A 26,530-nucleotide genomic window follows, 5' to 3' on the forward strand; every position below is an offset into this window, starting at 1 on the left:
CATAAATTCATGACAGCCTGGGACAAACAGACATTTGAGATATCTGAACATTCTGGGTCTTGTGCGGGACTATAACCCTTCTTGTGTGAATCTGAGGTAAAGCTCTGTTTTGGCTCTTAGCTTGGGACCAACTCCAGTCCTTCTGGTGGGGGGAGAAAATGTGTTAGCAGATTGTTGACTGAACCATACCTTAAAAGTTGAATAACTGGGTCCTGTCTTTCTGCTTTAGTGGGCTAGACTCCCATTTTTGTAGTTCATCCCTTCAGTTTACCTTCAGTTATGGATGACTAACACCACTCTGGAACCAGCAACATCAGCTCTCCAGGGCCAGGGGTAACACTGAAGAATCTTAAGGTTGAATAAACGCAGCTTTCCATACTGTCTCTGCTAAACAGAGCTGTTTGTATTTAACAGTCACTTAGAAAGGGAAGTTATAGGAAAAAAATACTGCATGTATATTCAGGAAATTGCATTACTTACATTTGAGAGGAAAACCTAAGTAACAAGGCGAACAGAAAGGTTTTTAACTGGAGAAGTGCATGAGTTTATTAGGACTAAAAGCAACTCTTTTTTCTTTTAATCCAGCTAAAATTATTGATATAAATAGGCTGCAATAAGCTATTCTAGATACAAGAGCAGAATGTTACAGAGACAAAGCTGGAGATACAAAGATAACTAATTCTTCAAATATATTAAATGCAAGAAGGCTACAAGTGGCTTTCTTTAGTGTATTGATTTTTAAACTTGATCTTGCATTGACTGAGCTGAACACTTTAACACAGATACAGTATTTTACAGTTGAAGGCATATCCTCAAACAGACAGGTTCTGCACAAATGCATGTAAACTGGACTTAAAACCAGAGAGTTCTTAAAAAGAACAAAGACCCTGGTGCATATTTTGACTTTATCTACAGTGGCTAAATATTTCAGTGTTCTATGTAAGTGTGCAAAATGGTGCATGCATTACCACATCAGCAATCAGAGTAGGAGCAGCAGTAAAGTGCCACTTCATTGCATGTGCCTAGTCCTCGTTATTTTGTATGGGGCGGGTACCAACACGAAATACATAAATTTGTGTCAAGTCACTGATCTACTTCCAGAGGGAGGCAGAGTAAAAAAGAGGTCAGATGGCTTAGTGGGATGCTTGTTCAGAAGAGAAGTGACCTTTGTGAAGCAGATTCCTCAGCATGGTACCTCTTACGTGGGGGAAATCATCACAGTGGCTTCTGAAAACTCTATTTAATTCCAGTGGATTTTGTAATGCTGTCAAGGACTCTTAACAGCATTTGGGTAAAATTAAATATTTGCCTATCCAAACCCCAGTACACTTGCATGATTTAATACTTAAATTGCCCAAACTGGAAATTACTATAGAGATCAACTACCATGAAGGTATCCAGAAGATATTGAAACGGAATATTCTCCTCAGCTCTGTTGTGCTTTGCACTTAGCACCTTCCTTCTCAGGAACTCAAAGCTCTCAGGCTGCTAATACTAGTGAATTTAGCCTCACAACATGCAGTGAGGTAGGTAAGTTTACTTCCATTTTGCAGATGGCAAAACTGAGGCAGAACTCTGAAGTGATTCACATAAGGTCCCGCAACTTGTCAGTGGCAAAACCAGGAATATGTTTTCAGAAGTCCAGAGCCCAGACCTCTGTCCAATTTAAGTCCCTCCCTACTACCACAAAGCAAGCAATACATGCAACCTTTATTCCTCCTCTTGCTGCTGTAGTCCTGCTGACACAAAGGAAGTTTTTCCTGATTGTATTCCCGCTTTCTTTGGCAAAAAGCACCTGGTCCTGTCAAAGTGCTGTGTATTATGCTCTTTGCAGAGTCATTTCTTCTGAGGCATGATAGAAAAGCCACGATTTCCTCATGGCAGAGAGACTGTCCAGGTCCAAGCAGTCTTATTTCTTGCAGAAGACCTGCTGCTTGGCATTCTTCACCCGTTGCTCCTCTTTCAGGTTCTTCTGCCGCACGTGTTTGCTGGAGATGTGTTCCACATGTTCTGAGGGGAACCAGCCTCTCTCCCGGTCTGAGAGTTTTACTCCTTCCATCCACCCTGTGGTGTGGGGAAAAGTGCAACATGAGGCAAAAGTCATGTGTTTTTTTCATTACTTCCCAAGAAAAAGCCCCTTTCAAAAAGAAAAGATCCCCTTTTTCAGCTCCCAAATAAAGCACCCTAAAGATGAAGAACCCCTTTGTCCTCTCAGTCCTACAGTTTAAGACAGGCATTGCTCATTCTGCTCACCATCGTTGCTGTACTGCATAACCATGATGATATCTGCCTTCTCCAAAGCCAGCTCATCATTTTCCCGAGCCTTGTAAGTCTTTATGCACTGAACCTGTGGTGCATCTGAAGGGGAGGAAAGATCACACTGATATGCTGGAAAGCAACAGTACATATGTGGGCATTAGCTCCAGAGGAGGTGGAGAATAAGGAGCTGCCCAAATAAAAAGCTGAGAACTGGAAGGGACACTACAGGTCTTCATCTAAAATGAGGTGTTAAAATAAGTAAAACAACTGGCAGCACCAGGCAATGGAATGCCCATGAGTATGTTCTTTTTCTACAAAACCACGAGTATTCTGCCTTAGAATGCTTCTGGGGTGTCCCACCTCACAGTGCCTGTGACTCCTGTAAGCCAGCCCACCCCCATTGCTGCAGCAGCAGAGTAGTCTCACCAGGGCATTCCAGGAGATCTGGTTCTCCCCGCGGAGGAGCCAAAGCAGAGATCCACCTTAGCTTCTCACTGCTGGAAAACACCACAGGATAGGTGTCAGCATTCAGTGTGAGGGACACCAGTCTGGTGACTGAAATGGTGTGGGGTGGAGGGGTGTTTGCTCTCACAAAGAGAAGCAGAGAAAGGAGGTGGGAAAAGGCAAAAATTCCCGTTTTTGGAGGCCAATGGTATGATATAATGTGGTAGTACTGTATAAGCAACAATGATGAGAGAAGAAGAAAGTGGTTGACAAGGAAATAGTTATAACAGGTGGATGCTTTTAAAGACTTCTGCTCATCAGCTGAATTTAGTATTTCAGCATCTGAGTAGCTGAGGGATAACCATCAGGCTACTAGGAGGTATCTGGCCATGGTAACAGGATACAGCAAGGGTAAACTTGAGCTCTTACTGTGTCTCTGTCCGAAACAAGAACTCCACTCTTTTTCCCTGGTAATTCTGAAGCAGAAAGAGACGGAACAGATTCTTGTTTGCTCCGTGGAGTTTCATCTCGCACTTCTCCCCGCGCACATAAGAGAAAGCAGCGTGGTCGAACACAACAAAACGTCCACCCCTGCAAGTGAAGAGGAGGAACAAAACAAGGTGTGAGTTTTAAGGTGATGAGGGTTACAAAGTGAGTCTGTGTAGTCTGCAGGAAAGCAAAAAGCTTTTAATGAGTCTTCATCTGCTTTAGACATCCTAAGCAGGGCTCTTGTTAGAAGTCTCAGAAAGCCATAGAAGAGAGAGAATGGATTTAATGAAAAGGGTAGAAATACTAAGCTCTATCCTGCCAAAATTTTATTTGGCAGTTTACAGCTTAAAAACAAACCCACCACCCTCAAAACCCCAACACAACTAACCAACAACTCTCTTGACAAACCAGTGATTTGCACATTCACTAGTCCTCACACTGTGCTTTAGGAAGAAATTATTTACCAAGTGAAACTAGAATAAATGGTTATTATTCAAGAGTTTCACATTGTAGAGATGCAAAGGAAGAATAGTTGTGCTAGGGACCACAAGACATATTTTTATATTATCATATGTAATTAAGAGTTGGGGCTATCAAGTTCCACATACTTGCATGATACTCACATCAGGTCAGGACAGAAGAGTGACTTGACAAAGGCTGCCACTTGCTGGCAGGCAGAGGAAAAGGACTCTGTCACCAAAGCACAGACCCCGAAAGAGACAGGTATTTTAGAAGGGGCAGCAAGAATTGTGTTGAAGCACTCACTCCTTGGGCCGAGACAGGAGCAGACAGTCATTGAAAAGGTGCAGGTAGATGGGCCGGGTGGTGACTTTCCATTTTGGACTCAGGTTGTTGAAGTCCAGTGCTGTCAACTCACCACACTTCACAAGTCGCCTCGACTGTGAGATGAGTGGGAATATCTGCAAGACAAAATAAGTATGTATGTAAAAGAAAATGAGTCCCTGTGAGTTTTGGATTTGCATTTTTGCCTTTATCTTGAGGAACTGGGCTTTCAGTTCTCCAGCTGGAGAGGCGTAAGTCATGGCAGGCACCTTCATGTGAAGGCTGACATGAATGATTGGGCAAGAGAAGCACTGATGAAGAGCTGGCCTATGGATGATGTTCTGGTTCAACAGCGCTGTGTGTATCAAGAAAGGAGAACAAAAAGTGTCTTTGTGGGGAAAGACAGAAAATATATAAGGCTAGAACAAGGCCCAGGGGGAATGGATGAGCTCACCTTACACTCAAACTCAATCTTCTGGCTGAGGTAGATCAGCTCTTCAGTGCTCTTCATGCGCTGGACATTCTCATTGCAATCCTTGATGAGCTGCAGAGGAAAACAGATGAGCAGTGAGATGGGAGCAGAACTGCCTGGTGGGATCAGTAATACTCCCAGGAGCCCCTCAGGAGTCATCTTAGGCATCCTCCTGAAAAAAAGTATACATTACAGACAATATTCTGAGTTGGAAGGGACCCATAAGGACCACTGAGTCCAGCTCCTGGCCCTGCACAAAAACCCCAACAATCCCACCCTATGCCAGAGAGCATTGTCTAAACACTCCCAGAGCTCTGGCAGCCTTGGGGCTGTGACCATTCCTGGGGAGCCTGTTCAGTGCCCCAGCACCCTCTGAGTGAAGGACTTTACCTAAAATCCACCCCAACCCTCCCCTAACGCAGCTCCTGCCACTCCCTGGATCCTGTCCCTGGTCACACAGCAGAGATCAGGGCCTGTCCCTCCTCCATGTGAGGAAGCTGCAGAACTGCTGTGAACTCTGGCCTCCATCTGCTCTTCTCCAGCTGAACAGACCAAGTGACATCAGCCACTCCTTTTGTGTCTTCCCCTCCAGGCCCTTTGCCATCCTCGTAGCTCTCATTTGGAAGGTCAAATCCTCACTAGACAGAACAATCCTCCTTATGAGGCAGTACAAATTGTAGATAACTATTTGTCCCTGAAAACTTTAAACCTTGCCTCTATAATAAGCAGGATAAGAGGAAGGGATGCAATATAGTAATGCTGTGGGGTTTTTTTAAAGCAAGATTTTCTTGCAGGGGCAAGGGTGGAAGGTGATGATTACTTAGACAAAGGTAAGGCTGCAGAAAGGGTAGGCACCTTTACCTTTTCAAGTGCATCATAGGCCTGTGTTGCTTGGACTTCTTCCTCAGACCCAGGCCGAGTTCTTTTCAGAATATTCTATGTGAGAAAAGATGATTTTCATGATGCAAACAGGGAAAGGTGGACCTTACCACCACTGAAGAGTAGGATAAACACTAAAGCAGAAGTAGCTGATGACAGGTGGAGACAAGAAGGCCAAAAATTTGAGATGCAGAATGTCACTGATAAGTCACACTGACCAGGGCATTCCTGTAAATCTAAATTGTATTAATTATCACATAAAAGTTACATGGCATAGGAAGCAACCACTAGGTACAACACAAATGGATGTATGAACAGAACAAATTTTTTTTTCTCTTGTTAAAAAGAGGCTTAAATAATCAAAAGGAAGAATTTCATAGAAAGAGCTCAAAATTATTTTTAGGGACTGTCTGGATGACCCCTTATTAGTAAACTTTACAGACTGCCTTCCAGAGGGCAGCCAAGGAACCTTTGCTTTGTTTTGCTAGCAGGAAGAGAAAAAGTTCAATAAATTGTAAATCAGCATGTTTTGAGAAGACTCCATGAATTCTTTATTGGAGTACAATTAAAGTAGTGTCACCACAAAGCCCTAAATGATTCACAAACAGCACTGCCTCATCCAGTGACACATCTGTCATTTCCTGAACACCTCCAGGGATGGGGACTCCATCATATCTCTGGGCAGCCCCTTCCAATGCCTGACACCCCCTTCTGGGAAGAAATTCCTCCTGATGTCTAATCTGAACCTTCCCTAGTTCAGCTTGAGGCTGTTTCCTCTTGTCCTGTCCCTTGTTCCCTGTGAGCAGAGCCTGACCCTCCCCCAGCTGTCCCCTCCTGTCAGGGAGTTGTGGAGACCCAGAAGGTTCTCCCTGAGCCTCCTTTTCTCCAGGCTGAGCCTCCCCAGCTCTCTGTGCTGCTCCTACACACAGCTTGAGGGAAACGAGGGAAGGATGAGAATCACCACAGTCACCTGTAGGAGGAGTTTGAGTCGAGTGATGCGCTGGAAGGGGAGGATGAGGAAGGATTTAAGCGAGAGGCGCTGGCACACTGGATCACTTTCCAGTCTCTCCAGGACTTGCTGGAACCCTGCATTTCCATTTCTGTGGGAGTGGCAAAGAAAAAAAAAGACATCCAGGCATCAGACTAAATAAATAACCTTCCTATTATCAGATTTCAGGGAATATTGGAGTACTCCCAACAGTCAGGTTTTGTCCCTGGGGCAAGAAATTGGTGTCAAGAAACCGCACCACTCTGCTGCTGAAGAGCAACTATGGGTTTCTAACAGCTACAGGATGGCAGTACAGCTGTTATTATCTCTCTCCTTTTTCCACAGTCCTCTGGAGTAAAAGCCAGAAATAAGATCTACATTTCAACTCCCTCTATCAGCAGGGCTCCTTTCATGGGGACAGTGGTGGCTTGCACTCTGGTTCTCAGGGATCAAGACTGAAAACCATTTTCCAGGATGGTCATTTTTGCTCTCTTCAGTAGGAGGCAGACAGAGAATAACCTGCAACAAGATCAGATATTATGTATGCTTTTCCTCTCTAATGCTATGGGAGAGAAGCCTGCAGGAGTTCTGTCCTGCTTTCCCAAATGCCACTGAACTGAGGAAGGTTTTTCTGGGGGCATAGTGGGAGCACTGCTCAGCAGCCCATTCCTGCAGCATTCCCCAACAATTGAAAGAGTCAATATTCATGGAAGTAAGGGGGAGAAGGGTGCAGCAAATGAGAAAAACTTACAGTAACCTCTGGAAGGTTTGCTCCTGATATGTCTGGTTTGTCACATATGGCAGATACACCCGGCGGAAGTCAGGGGCATGTTTCAGAGCCACGTCACACACATGGAAGGTAAACATGTCCTCTTCAAATTTCTCCTCCAAGTCAAAGAGGAAACTGCAGCACATAGATGTGGTGCCATAAAAGGAGAGAGAAATATCAATGTAATTTAGTCTTCTAAAATCATGACAGCCCACAGATAAGCACAAGACAGCTCTTTGGTTCTAGAGAGAGTGTCTGGATGAGGACAGTTTAGGGCCTGGTATCAGCAAGGAAAAAGCAGAGGCAAAAGACCTCTATTCTTGAGAGGTCATGGTTCTACAGGAATGGTCAGGAAACAGCTGGAAACTAAGACCTCACCAGAATAACCCTGTTGGTAGAAATGGAAAACGTAGCAGCAACCCTTACCAGCTTAGTGATTTATGTAGTCAAGCCTTGCAGGAGGAAAAGCAGAACAGAATCCTACAACATACAGAATTCCTTGCATGTGGGGTCATGTCCACATTTCATGAACTATGCTCTATTGATTCACATTAGTTTCTGTCAAGTAATGGTTGAAACTTACTTTTTTCCCCCATTTTCCCCCTGCTTTTCTTCAGGGCTCATGCAGCTTCCCCTTTCGTTTTGTATTTGGCAGGAGCTGGTTTGGGTTGGGGTCTAGTTAGTCAAGTTTAATTGTAGTTGAAAGCAGTGGCACAAGGCTACATTACCATTTGCAACATTTTGATCCCCTGCAATGAGCTCTGTGCACAACTGAGCCATAATATCTGGGATTTAATACCAGAATTTACACTGCGCTGTCACCTAAAAAGGTGACATATTTCTTTCCAGGCAGTGCTGGTGTGTCATCACTAGGTGCTGTATCTGCCTTGAACAGCGAACACACGGAAGAGGAGTGAGAAAGGTTCCTGAAGGAAGCACCACGTGTCTGTTAGGTATGGAAGCAAAGGGCCACATCTCACCTGGCGCTGACATCGCGCACATCAGAGAGGCGGGAGAAGAGCCACTGGCGCTCCTGGTTGGTGAGCATCGCCTGGAGCTCTGCTGAGCGCTGGAAATGATCCACTGCCACGTTCAAACTGCGCAGGTACGAAGCCTCAGATATTATCAACTCAAACTTGGCCTTGGGAGAGAAAACATCAGGGAAGACAGTGTCAGTACACTACGCAAGTCTGTGAGGAATCTTATGGAGAGGAGATGGGGCAAAGCAGGAAAACCTCCCAGCATATGATGCAAGGAGTGTGTAACTACAGAAGAGAGGCTTTAGAAATTAAGGAGAAGCATGCTATTAAAGACTTTCTATGAAAAACAGACTTGTGGTATGACTTAAAAATAGCTACTTGCTCTCATTTTACTTTTTATTTCCCCTCAACTCCACTTTCACAAGGTTCCCCATTTTACAAGCTCCCATAAAGTCCAGCATCTGTACCACACACATTTTTCTTCTTCATTATGTTTCCCATGCTCTTGTTTTAACTCTTCCTCTAGGTCCTCCTGTGCACTTCTCAGATCCTCGCGTTTTCCATACCCAGTTTCTCTGTACCACTGTGTTGAATCCATACATCCTCCCTGTCGCCTCTCAGCCCTGCAGCTCACACAAGTTAATTTGCTAAACTCATGTTCTACCACAGAAAATACAATTTACCGTGGTTTTATTAGCATCTCTCACAAGCTTATGTGTGGGAGAATGCTGCAAGTCATCTACTTTTATACATCCTTTTGCATTGAGCATACTCAAAACTCTTTATCTTGTTCCCACTTTTCCCCATGTTTGTTTTCTTGGAGTTACTGATATGGTGCAGAGTCTGTCCTTCAATGCTGCTCTTAACTAAAATTCAGCACTTCAGCATTGCTCTACTTCACATGCCATGCTGCTTCCAGGGGTAGAAGTGACCTCTGCCTCAACCACCACATTCCCACATCACAGTTTTTGCTCTCTGCTTTAACCCCTGTTCCAGAGACTCTTGACTTACAGACCACCCATTTCCCTTGTCACATCTATCCCGTACCTCCTGCAGCCTCTGCTCCTCACGGGACATGTTGAGCAGCATTCTGCTGCCCCGTATCATGGGGATATCCTGCCAGAGGGATGCATTAGATGAGACTGACAGACGCTGCAAATATGAGTCCTGAGGAGACAGCACTTTCCTCCGTAGCCTCGGAGAACTTGGGAAACTTGACTCTATATCCTCTGGATAATCCACTCTCTTCTGGCTTTGGATGGCCTTGTTCAGAGCCACATCACTGTACTCCTGATACAGTAATCTTGCTGTGAATAAAGACACATACATTTATCTTTTCTGTAGTAGCAACTCACCCTCTGCTTCTACCTGGAGAAAACTCTGCCCCAGATTGGGGCAGCCAAATTCAGGCAAAGCTCCCCAGCAGCCCAAGTGTACTGCAGGATTCCAGTTGCTTTCCTTGCCCTCTAACACCACACCCTCACAACCACCATGTGGCAGGAGTCCCTCTCTTCTGTGCTCACTGCAAGGGTGAGAAATGCTGTCAGAGAGGGGAGTGCCACAGCACTCCAGGCAGGAGGTACTTACAGGAGTTGATAAGTTTGGAGTGCCGGCGCTTGAAGTTCTCTGTTGTGTCTGCAGGTTTCTTCTCTCTGCCAGGGAATAAGGATTTCGAAACACAGAGTGAACGAAGGGCACAGCACCAGAGATGGTTAATCCAAACCTTAGAAACTGCTCTGGCACAACAGGGACCTCTCCTGTTCCAACAAGCTCAAGCTCCACTGGACACAAAGAGCAAAGTCAGGCTTAATGGAAAGGCTTACCTGAAGGCACAGAAATACTGCTGTTGCAGTAGGGTCCTCTTCAAGAGAGCACAGACTGAAACACAGGCCTAGGGCATTTAATTAAAGCTTTCCACTCCTATCATATACTCAGAAACAATGGAGGTGCCTGTGCTGCACAGGGACTGGGGAAAATTCTAAGGGTCTTTGAGAGACTCACCGCATTATAACTGTTTCTGAGCTGACTGGTGGTTCCCCATGTGCCTTGTGAGCTTCTTCCTCTTCCTTCTTCCCAGAAGAAACCTCTGCATAGAATACAAATGGAAAGTAAACACATCAGTCCATTTTTAGACTTAATCTACAATCCAAATGATACACAAATACCACTTACCTATACCCCACCTAAGTGGCAGTCTGGAGTTGAAGTACGTAATGTGATAAATTCACATTTATTTCTGTGTCAGAAACATTCTGGCTTTAATAACCCTTACTTACACTTTACATCTGTTAGCCACATACACTTTTCATACAAAGGCTGACATTATAGGCAGGGACAGTAACTCTAAGAGCTTCCCTCTCCAGTTATACAAGCAAAGAAACTGCCTGTGTGTCCTGTTTGCTGCTGTCCTTACACTTTCAGCTATTAGGGCCAGGCATCAGGAGATCAGTGGAGCCAAAGTGTAAAGATGGAGAAATACTTTTGGTTTGTGAGGGATTTAATCAAAAAAGGTGTGAAGAAATTCTAAATCTGAAAAACTGGAAGCAGAAAAAGGGAGAAAACCCAAAGACTGAGCTGCAGTTATGGGTAAGAAGAAAGACAGTACTATTGCCTTGAATATTTTAAAATTTGGGTTTAAGAAATTACAAGTCAAACATATGAACAAATCTTGATTCAAGTTCTGCCAAACTTTTTATAACCCTCCACATCCCCCTCCTTTTCCTCTGTGCCAAAAATCCAGCATATTTCAGAGCTTCAACAATAGACTAAAGTAAGAGCTAAAAAGAAGCAATTATTTAAAGTTCATGTAAGATATAGTATAGACATACATCCTGATAGCAAGTATTGATGAATGAGCTAGCTGCATTACAGAAGATGCATGTTTTCCACTTGTGACATCAGTGATTTGACTTCAGTGCAAACTGGGACTTTCAGTTTGACAGATTTGTATTCTTATCTGTACTCTCAAATCCGAAGCTCAAAGGAAAATCATCTCTTTTAAAAGGTCAAGTGGGAACCTGAAAGTTCCAGTTGCAAAATAAGGGGAGTCAGCAAACAAACAACTGATAAGAGATGTGGGGTACTGAGGATGGCTCTTCCTTACTGCCTTGGAGATTCATGAAATAAGTTTATTGTTGCAGGTATTAGTGTGGAATGGAGGGACTGAGCCCCAGAGTGCATCCCTACTCAAGGGAACAAGCAGGATACACACGGCAGCAGAGACATAGGAGGGGACAGCTGGAAAGTGAAGCTTGGGGCAGGACAGGATGGGGCTACAGGGCTGGAGCAACGAGTATCACTAGAATGGCACAAGAGCCATGCTAAGCTCCCAGCTCTCATGCCTCCCCATCACATTTCATTTAATTTAATCCTAGTTATTGATAACTGCACTAGGTTGGAGGGAGGAAGGAAGAAGGGAAATGGAAGAGAGGACTCACGCTGCAAGATGTCTGGTGGTACTGACATCCTCTTCAAACCCTGACGGTGCCAGTCCTTGGTTTTCACTCGGCTTTTAATTGGGTTTTCTTGATTGGCTGCTGGCTCCTGCACAGCTACCCCAATCTTTCTTTTGTCTGGCCAACTTGATGATTTTTCCAAGGGTGCATGTTTGGCCGTTTCTTCCTTTGTCTGGTCTTCTCCTCCTTCCTTCCTTTGCCTGACCCTCCTCTCACCTTCTGTTTTCTCTGTGACTGCCAGTAGAGCCTGGATGTTCTTTGTGTCCACACGGAAGCTGCCTGTGGGCTGCTCCCATTGCAGCTCCTCATGCTGGCAGGTTGCTCTGGTGGTCGGTGGTGACGGAGGGCTGAGGCGGAGGAAGTGGATTGGATTGGTGAATGCAAGCATTGGAAGGAGCTGTGCAGAATCTCTGGTCTTGGAGTCTGCAGATGTTATCAGGCCTTCCAACGAGGGCCAAGAATGGTGGTCAGGTGAGGATTTTCCACTCTCTATATCCATGTGGGGATCTGCTGTTTCAGGGCTGGTGTCAGAGCAGCCAACCAACATTTCATTTCCTAGAGCTGAAAAGCTTTTGGTCAGCAAACTGACCCCTGAGTCATCAGAAGTCTCTGTATCATGGGGACCTGAGTCACCAAGATCCCACTTTCCACCCGCTGGAAGAAGGTCATCTCTCTCTGCTAGACTTTCTCCATCAGAAGCAGAGGCCATGGAGTTGGAATCGGATGCAGAAGTGGCAGTCCGGAGAGGATGGCTTGGAGCAGGATGAATGGCTCCCAGGTTACCATCATCCATCCCACAGCTGAGGGAGGTCCTCGAGTGCAGTCTGGGAGCCAGTGGCTGGTAACCTTCAGGGGATGGAGGTGGAACAAGGTGATTTGCATGGAATGCAGGGGCCTGAGCTTGACTGGGCCTTTGGACATGGGAAGAAGGATAAGGAAGCTGTTTGGCATCACGCTCAGACACCAGAGGTAGGCTTGGGTGGGACACAGGGGACAGAGGGTGACCTTGCTGTTTCACAGCAAGGACCGTATCATCTTCAGAGAGCCAAGTTAGGGTGCCCAGGACACTAGAAATTCTGGATCCAGGCTCTTTTTGGTATAAGCTACAGTCAGGTTCATCAAATAAAGGCACTTGTGCTTTATGATCCACATTTTCTCCCATTTCTTTTCCTTGGATAATGGCACTTTTTTGGGGAGAGTTTTGCTGAACTGTCTCTGCGTGGCTCAGGGGAGTGGAAGTCCTTCCTGGTGTTTGGGATGCTTCCAGAGGCTCTGCAATACTAGCCACAGACCTCCTGTCCCCAGGAAAGCTCTCTTGCAGAGGAAGGGAGCTTGTGTACCTTTCAGAGAAAGAAGATGGGCCACTAAGGTCCTCATGAAAGCCTTCCCCAGAAGTAAGGAGTCCATGGGAAGTCTTGGCCTCCCCTGCATCTGTCCTTATAACAGCAGTTTCTGCTGGTGTTGGGTCCCACCCCTGTGCAGGAGCAGCTTCGCTGGGTGGCTTCCCTGCAGAGTCTGCCAGCTTGTTCAGGCTGGTGCCCGGACAGTGCTCAGGGGTCACAGAGGTTATTCTGGCACCCTCCTGCTCTGGAACAGATGCTGACACTGCTGAGGTGAGCTCTGAGGGGGAAGCTGGAATGCTGGAAGCTTTTCCTGTTACGCAATGAAGATCTATGGGATCTGGTGGCTCCAAGTTACTGGTAACAGAGGAAGGCTGTGCTGGAACAAGAGCCTCTGGGTTCTCTCCACTAGAAGGTGCTGTCACCCCTCCACAGAGTGATGCATCTCTTTTATCAAACCTCTGGACAGTTTTTCCATGACCACCACTCTGCTCATTCTCCCTGCCCACTTGTGTCTTACCATCCCAGTGAGCTTCTCCAATATCCTGATCACCAATGAAAAACCTGCCAGAGTCCGTCTGGTCAGAGACATGGCATGTGTGTGGAGTTCCCCACCTTGGGTTCAGGTTATTTGAGGACAGAGGGCCAACAGCAGGTGGCTGACATCCAGAACCTGCTTCTGTGACATGAGCTTTCAGCAGCACGTCCTCACCAGGATGCTGATCCACAGAGACAGGTTCCCCAGGTGGAAATGCTGATCCTGTTTGCTCAGACAAGGAAGCATCCTCCAAACCACACACATTCACATTATGCCTGGGAACAGAGGGTATCTCTGACCCAAAAGCTGATGATAGAGCCTGTAGTTTGAGCTCTTCCCCCAGTCTGAGCTCTTCCCTCTGCAGTTGTTCTGGCTCATTTTGTTCCTTGTTTTTCTGGTCTTTAAGCTTCAAAGGTTTGCCTTCTTCCAACAGATTCTGCTCTCTGCACTCTTCCTCCTTTTCTTCTGGCTGAAGTTCAGATGCTGCCTCCTCCCAAACTGTCTCATTCACTTCCTCTGTCCTTTTAGCAGTACTCTTTCCTTGGAAAGCGTTCTCTGCTGAAGGGTCAGGTCTGCCCTCAATTTTTCTGTGATCATCTTCTAGATGAAGGCATTTGGAAGCAGATGTGTTCTCTTTATGAACCATTCCATGGTCTTTGACCATGCTGGTATTCCCTGTTTCACCAGCTGAAGTGTTTCCTTCTGCTTGTAGTGAACTCATTTGGCTGTCACGTGTTAAGGTGGAAGACAACTGATGGGAAGAGGAAGATTCTGTATTCTCTTCCAAGCCCTGGGGTGCTCTTAAGTTTTCCTGAACATCTTCTGAAGTGTAAGATTTAGCTGTGTCTTCTACTGCTCCCTCTGAGCTAGGCTGCTCATCAGGTGCTGGTGCCAAGATTTTGGTGCTTTGCTTCTGCTCTGCACCAGCATCAACCTCCTGCAAAGAATCCTTGGAGATGTTATCCAGAAAGGGTTCAGCCTTATAATGCCCTTCTGAAACAGTTTTACATACCAAAAAGCACTTAGGTGTCTCTCTCTGAGAGGAAATGGCAACAGCCAAAGGGGATTGCATTTGCTGGGCCTGGGGGTCTAAGCCATGAAAAGCCAGTTCTGTCTGGCACTGAGGAAACTCAGTGCTGAGGTTCACAGCCTGCAGGATGGGGCTGCCAGGGGCTGGCTCATCCTGGACTCTGCTGTGAGAGGAAGGGTCCTGGTTGCTTTCCAGGTCAAGCAGTTCCAAATGCCTAAGTTTCAGAGAATAATCCAGTCCACCCTCCTCTAAAAGCATTTCTCCTTCCATTTCTGAGAGTCTCTTTTGAGGCTCTCTATGCCCTCGGCCTTGTTCCAGTCCTGCTGGCACTGTTTGCATAGAGTTAGAGGGTCTGCCCAGCATCTCTGCTGCTTTCCCTGGAGCAATAAGGCAGTCCTTGGGCGTGCTGAGCTCTGCTCCCTTTGCAGAGTTAGATGGGCTGGTGCTCATTTCGGCTGCTGTGTGAGTGGCATGATGCTCTCCTTCCACAGCTGAAGAATCCCAGGCTTCCCCAGTGATGCTGCTGGCTCCTGGGGGAGTGGTACCTCCCTCACTGTTTTCTTCAGACTCCATCAGGGACACATCCTGCTGAAGAAAAATGCATTTTTCTGTTACTACTTCATAATGATACAATGGACTTAATTCACTGCTTCTACTGCAGCTGATAAAAACCAAAAACAAAACCAACATCACATACCTAGTCAGTGATAAGAGCTGGGAAACAAACACAAAGACTGAGAACAGGCAAACACCACATGAAAGCTTGTAGTATGACAGTAACACCAAAATAACCCCACTGGTGTCTTTTTAGTTTCACATGCAAATGCAGAAATTGACTTTGGTCGAAGAGCAGGGGTACTGAGCTCTCTGCAACGGCCACAGGGCAACCTATGAAAAATGGTGGCCATGGGTGGTTATCTCAGACTAGAAAGGGGGTACCAGAAGGCATCCAGAGAACAAGACCATTTTCAAAAATCTCTATTGATTTTCACGGGGCAGGGTGGACAAATACTCCTGGCCTCTTCTAGCTGAGTTTAAAAGTTGTCTCTGATTTTTGCTGGCTCTTTGGATCTCTGTGTTGGTCTGGATCTCATTGCTAATGAATGCAGAAATTAATTAAGAAGACATAGGAACATAAGAATTTGATTAACAGGTAACTAGGACATGACACCAGACACAAGATATTTGAAGGCTGTGAACCACTTGGGTTGAAAGGAGTAGCTCTGGTGTGTGTGGACTAATCTACAGACTATAAAGGGAAATTATGTCATTACCTAGTTTACTCTTTTAAGGAGGGGGAAAAAGGAAAAAAAAAAAAAAAAAAAAAGAAAAAGCCATCTCAGGATTGTTGGACAGTTTCCCAAAGGATATAGTGGAATTTCCCATCCACTACTGCATTTGAAGTTCAGACATGACAAAGCACTAGGGAATGCACATTTGGGATATGTCTGTGAAAAGGAAGAATCTGATTCACCACTTTTATCTCTCTGGCTTCTACCACGACCTACAATCCCTACCTGGAAAAAAACTAAGAAGGAGACTAACTGTTGTGCTCCCTCTCTTTTCTTCTATGGTGATTTCCTTGTGCTAGAGTGGCTCTACAGTCACAAGTACCAACCTCTGATCCCACACAGAAAGTAAAAGCAGCGAGGGCATAATTAGATCTGAAATAATTGTCCCAGTTAGCTCCATGGCCGGGGCACACCTGGCCTGAAAGCTGGTTTAGTTTCTATTTTCCCTTACATCAAGTGAAACGAAACACCTGCTCTGAAGGCAAGGAGTGCATGCTCTGGAGTTAGAACTGAAGCATTTTATACATCTTCATCATGGATATTGTCATCACAGAATCATAGAATGATTTGGGTTGGAAGGGGCATTAAAGATCATCCAGATCCAACCCCCCTACCATGGGCAGGGACACCTTCCAGCCATCCCAGGCTGCTCAGCCCCTGAGCAAAACATGGCCTTGAACACTTCCAAGGATGGGGCAGCCACAGCTTCTCTGGGCAACCTGTACCATTGCCTTACCACTCTCATATTAAAGGATTTTTTCCCAATATCAAACCTAAATTTCTCCTCTTTTGGTTTAAAACATATCACCCTTGTCCTATGACAACCTGTCTATACAAAAAGTAGCTCTCCGTATTTCTATACACCCCTGTTAAGTACTGAAAGAGTGAAATGAGGTCTTTGTGGAGCCTTCCCTTCTCCAGGCTGAACAACCCCAATTCTAAAAAATACGAGGAAAATAACTGAATTAGCTAATTGAGTTAACTCATCAGCTAACTACTTCCTGTGTATTTTTTTCTTATGTAATCTCTATTTTTTTAATAGTAAAAAGACAGTCCTTACAAAACCAGGCCAAAACCAGGGTTTTTCAGCAATTTGGATTTTCCCTCCCAAGCAGTGAGTAATTGTAATAGCTATAATTTTAACAACCAGTTTGTTTCAAAGGGCTATATCCATTCAGGGAGTTCCCACAGGCTTCCACCAGGTCTTGCTGCTGACAATTGCAACTAAACCATCTGGATGCTGCTAAACTCTCTTTTCAAAGGTTCCACATCAGATCACTCTTGTGCTACACTGCTCTTGACTCTCCTGGCTGCCCCATCTGAGTCTCCTCAACTCCAGGCCTAGAAAAGAACTACTTCTCACACCCAACACAGACAGTTTTCAAAAACAGGCTCCCCAAGAGCACAGAGACTGCTCAGGGAGACACAAGCTGCTGACTAAGGAAGGTTTACTATTACTAAAGGTAGGATGGCTCATAAAGATCTGAATAGTAACGTACTCAAACTCAAGCCCACACTTTGTCAGGGGAAGAACTCTTGCTCACTGTTTCACAGATGTACACAGCACTGAATTTCCTTTTATTAAGCTCAAAACCAGTTTCCACTTCCATGGCTCTGTTGCAAGGGATTTGGACAGGCAAAAGGATGAGTTTAAAGCTGCATTTGGAGCAGTTCCATGATGATACTGGGAGGTAGGGTAGAGTGAGGTGCACAGCACATCAACACTGGAAGCTGCCAAGTGAGATTTGTCTCATCATATTACTGCCAAGTGTTTTGCACACCTCAGGGAGTGCAGGAGAGGAGCTTTGGGAAGTGAGGCAGGACAAGGAGCAGGCAAACCTTCTGCAGAGACAGGAGGGGAGGACTTATGCATCCAACCAGGGAAACTGTTAACCTCCCGGTCAAAGACTGGGTGCGCCATAGCAGAAGACTCATGTCTGCAATAAGGATTTCATAGAGATGGAAAAGGAAATAATAAAACAAGACTGACAGCACCTGTAGTCTTTGCATGCAGAGCAGCTATAAAGCTCAAGAGCCCAATAATTAGCAGAAGAGAGTGCCTGTGGAGCACTGCCATGTTAAACTCCCAATGCAGGTCTGCTCCATCAGAGGAGGGCCCAGGAGACCCCCCAGGAACTCAGCAACTTTCAATTAGCATTTTCAGCAGGGCCAATAGCATGACAGAGCAGCACACAGGACCTATCTAGCATCTGCCACTAGGCAGGATATGCAAACTCTCAAAGACAATTCACTGTTTCCCCTTTTGTAGCTTACTGATCTTTCACATCTCTCACTGGATCAGATGATGAGCTGGCCATCACTACCTCATATGCTCTGTCTGTGGAACAAGGTAAAGTGATGCTCCCTGTTGAGATAAAGCCTCTCAGACTCTTCTCCCAAGAGGGCCTGGAAACACCAGACTTCAGGTCCAATGCACCCAGCTTTTGGGTGATTCTGGGTGCACAGAACCCCTCGAAACTGGAACAGTGAGAAAGAGCAGCTGGCCACATGCCAGCATGAAAACAGACGGGCAATGCTTGGTCCTGCTGCAGTCACAGGCACAAAATCTGAGAGAAGAAGGGGGAAGGAGCTGGCCTGGTGAGCAGAGAAGGACAGCAGTGAAAGCATGAGGGCACAATTCATCCACAACTTTCCCAGATTACAAAAGACAATGTGAATGTCATACTTCCTTCCACTGTAGGTTAATTCACCTGGACTGAGATGACAAACACTTCTGGTTTTAAATAGAAAGTACCTCACCTTCCCTCCCTACCTCCTCCAACAAACAAGAAAGGAGCAATAACAAGTGCTATCAAGCACAGACAAGCCCTTCAGCTAGCCAGGAAGCAAGGCTACGCACAAGTGGAGCCCTGAGAGCCTCCTCCTCCTCCAAAACTGGGGAGAGACAGAGCTCTCTGCCTGCCACCTTGGCCCTCCCCGCGAGGTGCTGGGAGCCACCCGGCTGCCCTTGGCCCCACTCCCCATCCTGCTCCCTGCCATAGGCCATGGGCCAGCCACAGGCCCAGGCTGCTGCAAACATGTGGATGGAGCTGCTTCGGCCCAGTTGCAGCTGTGAGCTTCTGGCAGCAGAGGATAAAGCTGTTCAGCAAGGACATCCTTTTTCTTACTGAAACAAAGAGTTTCCCAAGTAGTCCCTAGTTTGGGCTTATCCTTGCTGGTGCAGCCACAGGCTGGTGTAGCAATGCCAAAGCTGGTTTTAAGGGCTGCAGTTCAGGCATGAAAGAGTTTTGTGTTTGGCTCTAACACCCACCCAAAAAACAACAAGACTGCCTTGAGCCTTTTCCTGCTATCTCAGCTTCGTTTAATCATCTTGGCCACACAGTTCAGGTACACTGTGTACACAAAGGGGAAATTTAGGTTAGATATTAGGAAGGAATTCTTTCCTGTGAGGGTGGAGAGGCCCTGGCACAGGTTGCCCAGAAAGATTGTGGCTGCCCCATCCCTAGCAGTGTCCAAAGCCAGGTTGGATGGGGTTCTGAACAACCTGGTTGAGTGGAAGGTGTTCCTGCCCTGTGGCAGATGGGTTTGGGATTAGGTGATCTTTAAGGTCGCTTCCAACCCCTTAACATTCTATGATTTGAATCAGCTCAGAGCCAGCCTTTCTCCTTACAAGATCCAGATCTCAGTGTGCAGGACAGCACCATCTCCCCCAGGATGCCACACACTGGACTTCAGTTTGATGAGACACCCAGAAAACTGAACACAAAGCCTGCACTGCCACAAGCCTCAATTTTTATACTTCGTCAGACTCAATTTTCTGTAATGCCTGCCATGCTTAGGCTGGCTTCCTCAGCTGCATGACCCTCTACGTGAGAGATTCCCATTGCACATATTCCCCTGCAAAGAAACAGTCACCAATCTTCACACACCACCCCGGGTTGCCCTATCACTGTACAACCCATCAAGGGAGGTGAAGGAGGGTGGTCAAAACTCTTGAGTTCAGGAAGAGATAACACAGGGTGCTAGAGATAAGAAGGAAGGAGGGAAATAATGTAACATGGAGTCAGCTTTCAGGGCATGGAGAGCAGGAGCTTGCTGAAGGAAAGGACTTGAGAGAAAGAAGAGGATCTAAAAAAGAAAAATAATGCAGAGTCTATTTCTGTGCTACACAGTACTGGTAATGTTCTGGGAACCAGGAGCTGCCTCAGGTGTCTTAGGCAGGAGAGAACAAAGCAAAGCTGCCAATAGCACCTGACCTCCTGGAAAATGCATCTGAGCTCCTACAGAAGCTTGAGAAATGCAGGTGAGACCTCCCAATCACACCAGTGCAGAGAATCTGCCCGAGTTTTAGCACACCCAGTCGCAGCTTTCACTCATTGTAGGCACAATCATGATACACTGAACCTAATAATTATCCAATGACTCACTGAGGGAGGAAAAAAAGGATAATCTTCCATACTTTTCTTACATTGGTTTCTATTTAATTAGATTATAATACTTAATGCTAACAAAAAAAAAGTGTCAGAGAAAAATAATTTTGGGTTGAACACAATTTCATCTTGGAAATTGCTACTAACATTTGGCAAATAGCAAGTGAAAAACGTGGCTTGGATTGTACATTGCACTTCCCAGAGATGCAATAAAAGTGATTCATTCTTAAGATAAAATGGGGTCACCTGTAAAGCAAAAAACCTAGCTTGCTCTAAGCAGAGGTTAAGTTTATACTCATAAAAGTAATGGGTAAGCCCTAATATTCCATAGGCTTCTAATATGAGAATAATCAAGAATAGTGTGTGATTCTAACTGCTAGATCTCAGTGGAAAGATAATTGACACTACCTGGTGAACAGCAGAATTCCCACAGTGGGGGTAATGTGTTGAGTCACTGCAAGTTGCTCTGTGCAGGTCTCTGCAAACTCTGGGGATGGACAACTGATAGAAACATCAGGAGCGCTAAAGGAGGCAGGAACTTCCCAAATTACTTTCCTCAGGATATTTGATGCAGAGGTGGCTGCTAGCAGCATGCTATACACATTCCTACATGGCATGTCTGCCACAAACTCAATGAGTTCCCAGTTCCTCTTTGAACAGGATGATTCAGGACCTGCATGGGGCAGATTCTCCAGTTAGCAGCAGAAATCTCAGAGTCTCTCAGTATGCTACGGACGTGTGAGCCAGAATCCCACGCTGCTGTTTTTGAGCCCCAGATTAAAGAACGCTCATGTTTGCACCAAACCATTCTGACAGATGCAAATGCCCTTAAGACATCAAAGGACAGGGAAACACTCGAAAGCTTGGCCTTGCCAAGCCTGCACAGTGGAACCATTTGTGAGCACAGCTGTTGTCACGTTACCTACCCGTCCTGAGCACAGATAAGCTACAAGCGGATAAGGATGAACAATATTCAGCAAACTGAACTGGGATAAACTGTCCTGCCCTGCAAAGACAGCCTCCAAAGTTATCCTGTCTGATGCAAACGTGTAATATAACCTCTTTCACAGACAGGTCAAGTTCCACCTGGAAAACTGTCAGATTTCTGGTAGTGGTCAGAGCCCCACAGAAGACAAAGCTGGAATTTTTTAGCACTGTGGGATGAATGACAAGCTAAACACTAATATATACCCACCCATAAATATCCTGGCAAAATCCTGCTTTTTTATCAATAGGTAAAGCATGTCCTATGCAACTAAAAAAAAGCTAAAATACCCATAAAACTGCACTTGTATATCATTCCAGAGTAGGGATGGCACAGTGTCATCAGCTATAACAACAGCAGAAAACTCTGTCATGTTTTGGCTTCAATCTTGTACCATCAATTGGAGAGAACAAAAAAAACTGTTGGATTTAGAATCCCATGAGATAGCAACCACAACAACAAATCACACATTTATCCTTGTATTGTGTGCTCAGAATGCATGTTCTCAGCCTTAGCTCCTCATATCAGTTTCAATTACCTTATGACTCCAGAAATGAGATTTATTTTTAAAAGTTATGAAATTTGTATCACAATAAAAAATACTTGGCAATACTGTAACAGTGATGGAGCTTTGTACAGAAAACTGCAGCTAAAGAAATAAAAAAAAAAAAAAATCTATCCAAAAGGGATGTAGAGATGTATGTGGAAAAAACAGGTTTTGGTACAACCCTCCTCTAACCCAGCTTCTCAGGAAACAAATAATTTTTTTTTCTTAGAAATTTAACTGGTGTCCTTAGATTGAAGAAGCTACCACAAGACAAGTTTGCTATTGGAAGCAAACAGTATTAGATATAAATAAAATGTTATAAGTAATGTAAATGTGGGAAAGCACCACTGGGGACCCCTTCCCTCTCCCTTGCGGAAAAACAGCTTCACACACCCAAAGCCACAGGAATTGTGTGGGTGCTGAATAGGAAGGTACTAATGCGAACACACAGAAAACTTGTTGCTACTCACGGTCTAAGGCTTGTATGGCAAACTGGCACAGGTTTACTGTGTGCATCACAACATTTTCTGCTTCTCATACAGTCCCACTTCCTAGAATAATGTGGTTATGTCAGAGTTTTGGCTTACAATTAAGAAAAAATGGATTTATGTCCTTTAATGGGCGTGGAAAAGGCCAGAAAAAGTAGGTATGACTCAAAAATTAGATCTCATCTAGGTTTATCTAAATTTCTTAAGCCTTAGTTTGTAACTAAGGAGAGGAATTCCCAGTTCCCTCTCTGCCTGATCCCTGTTTTCCAAAGGTTGGGACTCATGACAGTGCAGAATATTTAGGCCTGATTCAGTGAGTTACAAGAGCTACCAGAAACCAAAAAAAGGGCAGAGAAGTACACTGTGGTATAACTGGGTTAACAAAGATGAATAACCAAATTTGTCAGGTCCAATTTAGGCATTTGCAGATATCCTGCAAAGTTCATTTGTTTATATTCCATTCCTAAAAAAAATAAAAAAAAATAAAAAAAAATAAAAAAAAATAAAAAAAAATAAAAAGGACAGTTTCTTAAATTCCTTCTGCTGCTGACTGTACAAACTATCCAACAGCACCTGGAACTGAATCTTAAAAAATCTCAATTAAGACCTGACATGGAACCCTGAAAATCCAGAACACCTGAAATCCAGAACAGACTAATTTACTATGCATCCAGGTTGCTGCCAACATCTCCCTCATGCCAGTGCACACATGACCATGTATGAGCCATCCCAGGGAGTTGTCAAGCCAAAAACAAACAACCCAGGAGCAGAGTGATGTGAGCAGCCATAATAAACACAGGAGAAAAGATAAGTAAAGGTAAATCTGACAGCTCTCTGCACTAGTTGCATATGGAATCAGAGAATGGTTTGGTTTGGAAGGGTCTTTAAAGCCCAACCCCTGCCATGGGCAGAGACATCTTCCACCACCCCAGGTTGCTCAGAACCCCATCCAACCTGGCCTGGAACACTTCCAGGGAAAGGGCAGCCACAGCTGCTCTGGGCACCCTGTGCCAGGGCCTCACCACCCTCACAGGGAACAATTTCTTCCTGATATCCATCTAAACCTACTGCCAGTTTGAAGCCATCCCTGCCCTTGTCCTGTCACTCCAGGCCCTTGTCAAGTCTCTCTTCATTTTTCCTGTGGGTTCCCTTCCGGCACTGCAAGGCCACAGTGAGGTCACCCCAAAGCCTTCTCTTCTCCAGGCTGAACAATCCCAATTGGCTCAGCATATCCTCATAGCAGAAGTCCTCCACCCCTCAAAGCATCTTGGTGGCCTCCTCTGGACTGGCCCCAGCAGGTCCATGTCCTCGGTGTGCTGAGACCCCAGAGCAGCTGTACAAGCTGTACAAGAGGACAAGAACACGGGGCTGGGCAGCAAAGCAGAAGTAGGAAAGCAGAAACCTGGACTTAGCCCTAGTTCTGGTGAAACCACACCCAGGATCCAACAGGCTAGTCCCAGACACTCCAGTGTAGGTGTCTCTCTGTGTGTGACTGCCAAGCGCTCCACACACAGAGCCAGGTGCTCCCTCGGCAGCCCACACACACCAGCAACAGCAGAGCAGGGAGGTTTTACACCCTCAGTCCTGGCCCTCTCCTAGGAACACGTCTGCTGTCCTTCCAGGTGAGAAGTGGGCACCAGGGGAAGCAGGATATTCTAATTAGAACCATTTCTAAATGAGCCATTGTTTTTATATTTTAATGTTTACTTGTCTCATTATTGCCACTGACTCTGCCATTTCAGTGAACCCACAGACAGCCTTCTCCCCGTAGGAAAGGGCTGGTTCTGAGGGGATATTGCATGGAATTGAGGTCAATTAGGAGACAGCTTGTGACCAACTCTGAAAACAAGTAACAACGTGTAGGAGATCCTAGGAAAAACCCTGGAAACCTCAAACTATCTGCAAAGTCTAGCAGGGAAATAGTCCAAAGGGAGGGGAAGGGGAATGGGAAGGGGGAAGGGAAGACGTGTTTGTGACCTTGTCTTTCGATCAAGCTGTGCAAAGTTGTATAAATCAGGGGTTTAAATGCTGTAACTGATATACATCAGTCTTAGAAAATGCTTTTTATTACCGGCTTCACCAATTAGTACTACCTTATTTCAAGGTTTATAGTCGTAATTGCAGGCCATAGATGTTGCAGTTAAGATTCAGCATTAGTTCCTAATACTATCATTAACACAGTGTATTATAAAAATTAAAGAAAAAAGGGTAGAGCCCTACAGGCACAATCTTAAAAAAATTAAGAAACAGCACACACCTATGAACAGTACTGACATTCTCTATTTCAGTATTATTTCCCCTTCTTTATCAATGGGTAAAAATTACATCCGCATACTTTCATGTTCAGTACACCTCCAAGTGTGGATTAATTTAAAGCATTCATTTTATACTAGCATAGAAATATCATTAACTTTAATGCATTAATTAAAATATTTTCTCAATTTTAATAATTAAACAAGTTTCAATGCATAAAGAACAACTAGAGATATTTTAATCCTTCCTCCCTCCATTTTAACTCTTCTGCATATGAATGAGGGGGCAGAGTCTGTTTCCCACCACCACCCTCCCAGATTTTATAAAACAGCACTCCTTGACGGCTTCATGACTCTTCAGATATTAGCTGAGCAATCAGGATCCTAAGATTGCCCTTTGAGAGTCTTTGAAGACATCAACTCTGACTTCTTGACTGGCCTACGGCTTCCTTTTCCTCAGCCCTCTGGAAACACCCTGTGTAACACCACCTCTCTCTTTCCCCTCCCAGGTCCCACCTTATCAGATGGCGATGCTGAGGAGTAAAATAATGCCTGTGTGCCTCAACTTCACCCCAAGCTCCTGACTGTAGTGTGCCAGTGAGAAATTAGAGGATGAGGAAACTTAACAGTGGCCTGTGAGTAACAGTGGAAAATTGAGCCAATAAAATTTCCTTCACCTCTTTTATGACACGGTCACAAAATGACAGCTCTGGCTGAGGAATGCAAAGTCCTCGCGTCCCCCGGCCTACGCAGGTGTGCATGGCATATTCTAATTGGACTGGTACATACCTTCCCGTCCATGAGAGACTTCCCCTGGGAAGCCGTAGGCACCAGGCAAATGAAATTGGAGACTCGGCTCCTTCACCTTCCCATTACCTGCAACATGCTTTGATCAGTGGGGCATAAATAAATACATGAATGTCCCATCTCTGCCAAGGTCAACGAGATGCAGCAGAGTTCCTCCAGTCACCTAAACAAGTTCATTTGACTTGGGATGGGACAAAATGCTTTACTGTGCTTAAAAAAAATCACTGGATCTAACAGCAAAGGGTATGATGTGGTATGACTAGTGTAGTTTGGGAAAGCTAAAAGCAATAGAGAGCCTGAAGGGGAAAGGGTTAGGATTGTCAACGGACCACGCCCAAGAAGGAAGGAAGAGCCAGAGTTCTTCTTGGAGTCCTCTTCCCAAACACCCTCCTGTATGGAAAATTTGGTCTAACCTCTGCCAGACTGATGCACCTGAGGAACCCAGCTTTCAGCACAAATCTTTGCTGCCTATTACCGAAGCCAGCACCTCACCTCTTCCATTTGTGCCAGCTAAGGTGCAATACAGCAATCCCCACAGCAGGACATGCAGCAATCCTGCTTTTGATGCAAAAAGTAGGTGGCAAAGATGCACCCTGCTGTTTTATGTCCTGCCTCTCCTCACAGCTACGGCTTATGAGCAGTTAAACATGGGTGCAGTCACTAAAAAAGTTTAAGTCAGTGGGGCCCACAAAGGATAGCTGTTATCACCAGTAACATAATCCAGACTGGAAGGGGAACACGTATTAGGAGCTCTCCTTCCTTCAGTGCCCCACTGCAGTCATTCACTAAAAGAAGTCTCTACAGAAGATTTAGATTGTAACTGGTTTTGGCATATTTTAAGGGCAACCAAGAAAGGTCCCATCCAGCAAAATTTCCGTTCCTAGCTCTAGCTGTTTGCAGCAGTTTCTTTCTGTCTGAGGGTCATCTCTGCAGCTAGGGCAAGAGTAACCCCTCCTACCTCACAGCATTAGGCAGGGAGTGGCTGCTCAGTGTACTGAATATGCAAATGCCTGTTATAAGCCCTGTATCTGATTGCAACCATAAGCAAAGTCTTATTTAAGCAATCCCTTCCCCAACAAAAATATATCAGCTGCTCACTTTGTTCTTTCCCCCCTGGTCTTTTTGCCTCCAAGTTCTTCCAGATAACAAAACACATTACTAAGGTATTTTCCTTTTGTGATGTAAAGTTGTTTACTACAAATAACAGATTTTTCACACAATGTAGTGCACATGATTAGTTGCTCTGGCTCATTCTGGTATCACACTTTTACTGGAGGAGTCTCACCGCCCAGTCAGTGAAAGCCTCAATTCCATAACTTCACACACGTCAGATATTCACTGT

The 26,530-nt window shown here is 45.2% G+C and overlaps 1 protein-coding gene across 1 annotated transcript in view; it reads right to left on the bottom strand.

Annotated features, from left to right (window-relative positions):
- Window positions 1-520: 520 nt before the first annotated feature.
- Window positions 521-26,530, bottom strand: part of ARHGEF5 (Rho guanine nucleotide exchange factor 5) — a 33,294-nt gene continuing 7,284 nt past the window's right edge. Inside the window, exons 2-15 of the mRNA XM_019006676.2 lie at window positions 11,501-15,011; window positions 10,065-10,149; window positions 9,651-9,715; window positions 9,111-9,370; window positions 8,064-8,224; window positions 7,066-7,218; window positions 6,297-6,426; window positions 5,309-5,383; window positions 4,430-4,519; window positions 3,958-4,112; window positions 3,133-3,294; window positions 2,686-2,756; window positions 2,254-2,358; window positions 521-2,064 (exon numbers count right to left, since the gene is read on the bottom strand). Coding sequence (XP_018862221.1) covers window positions 1,910-2,064; window positions 2,254-2,358; window positions 2,686-2,756; window positions 3,133-3,294; window positions 3,958-4,112; window positions 4,430-4,519; window positions 5,309-5,383; window positions 6,297-6,426; window positions 7,066-7,218; window positions 8,064-8,224; window positions 9,111-9,370; window positions 9,651-9,715; window positions 10,065-10,149; window positions 11,501-14,999 — 5,166 coding nt within the window. The 5' untranslated portion in view covers window positions 15,000-15,011 and the 3' untranslated portion in view covers window positions 521-1,909. The remainder of the gene's footprint in view (window positions 2,065-2,253; window positions 2,359-2,685; window positions 2,757-3,132; window positions 3,295-3,957; window positions 4,113-4,429; window positions 4,520-5,308; window positions 5,384-6,296; window positions 6,427-7,065; window positions 7,219-8,063; window positions 8,225-9,110; window positions 9,371-9,650; window positions 9,716-10,064; window positions 10,150-11,500; window positions 15,012-26,530) is intronic.

The sequence above is a fragment of the Parus major genome, chromosome 1A (genome assembly GCF_001522545.3).
Source record: "Parus major isolate Abel chromosome 1A, Parus_major1.1, whole genome shotgun sequence".
NCBI lineage: Eukaryota > Metazoa > Chordata > Aves > Passeriformes > Paridae > Parus > Parus major.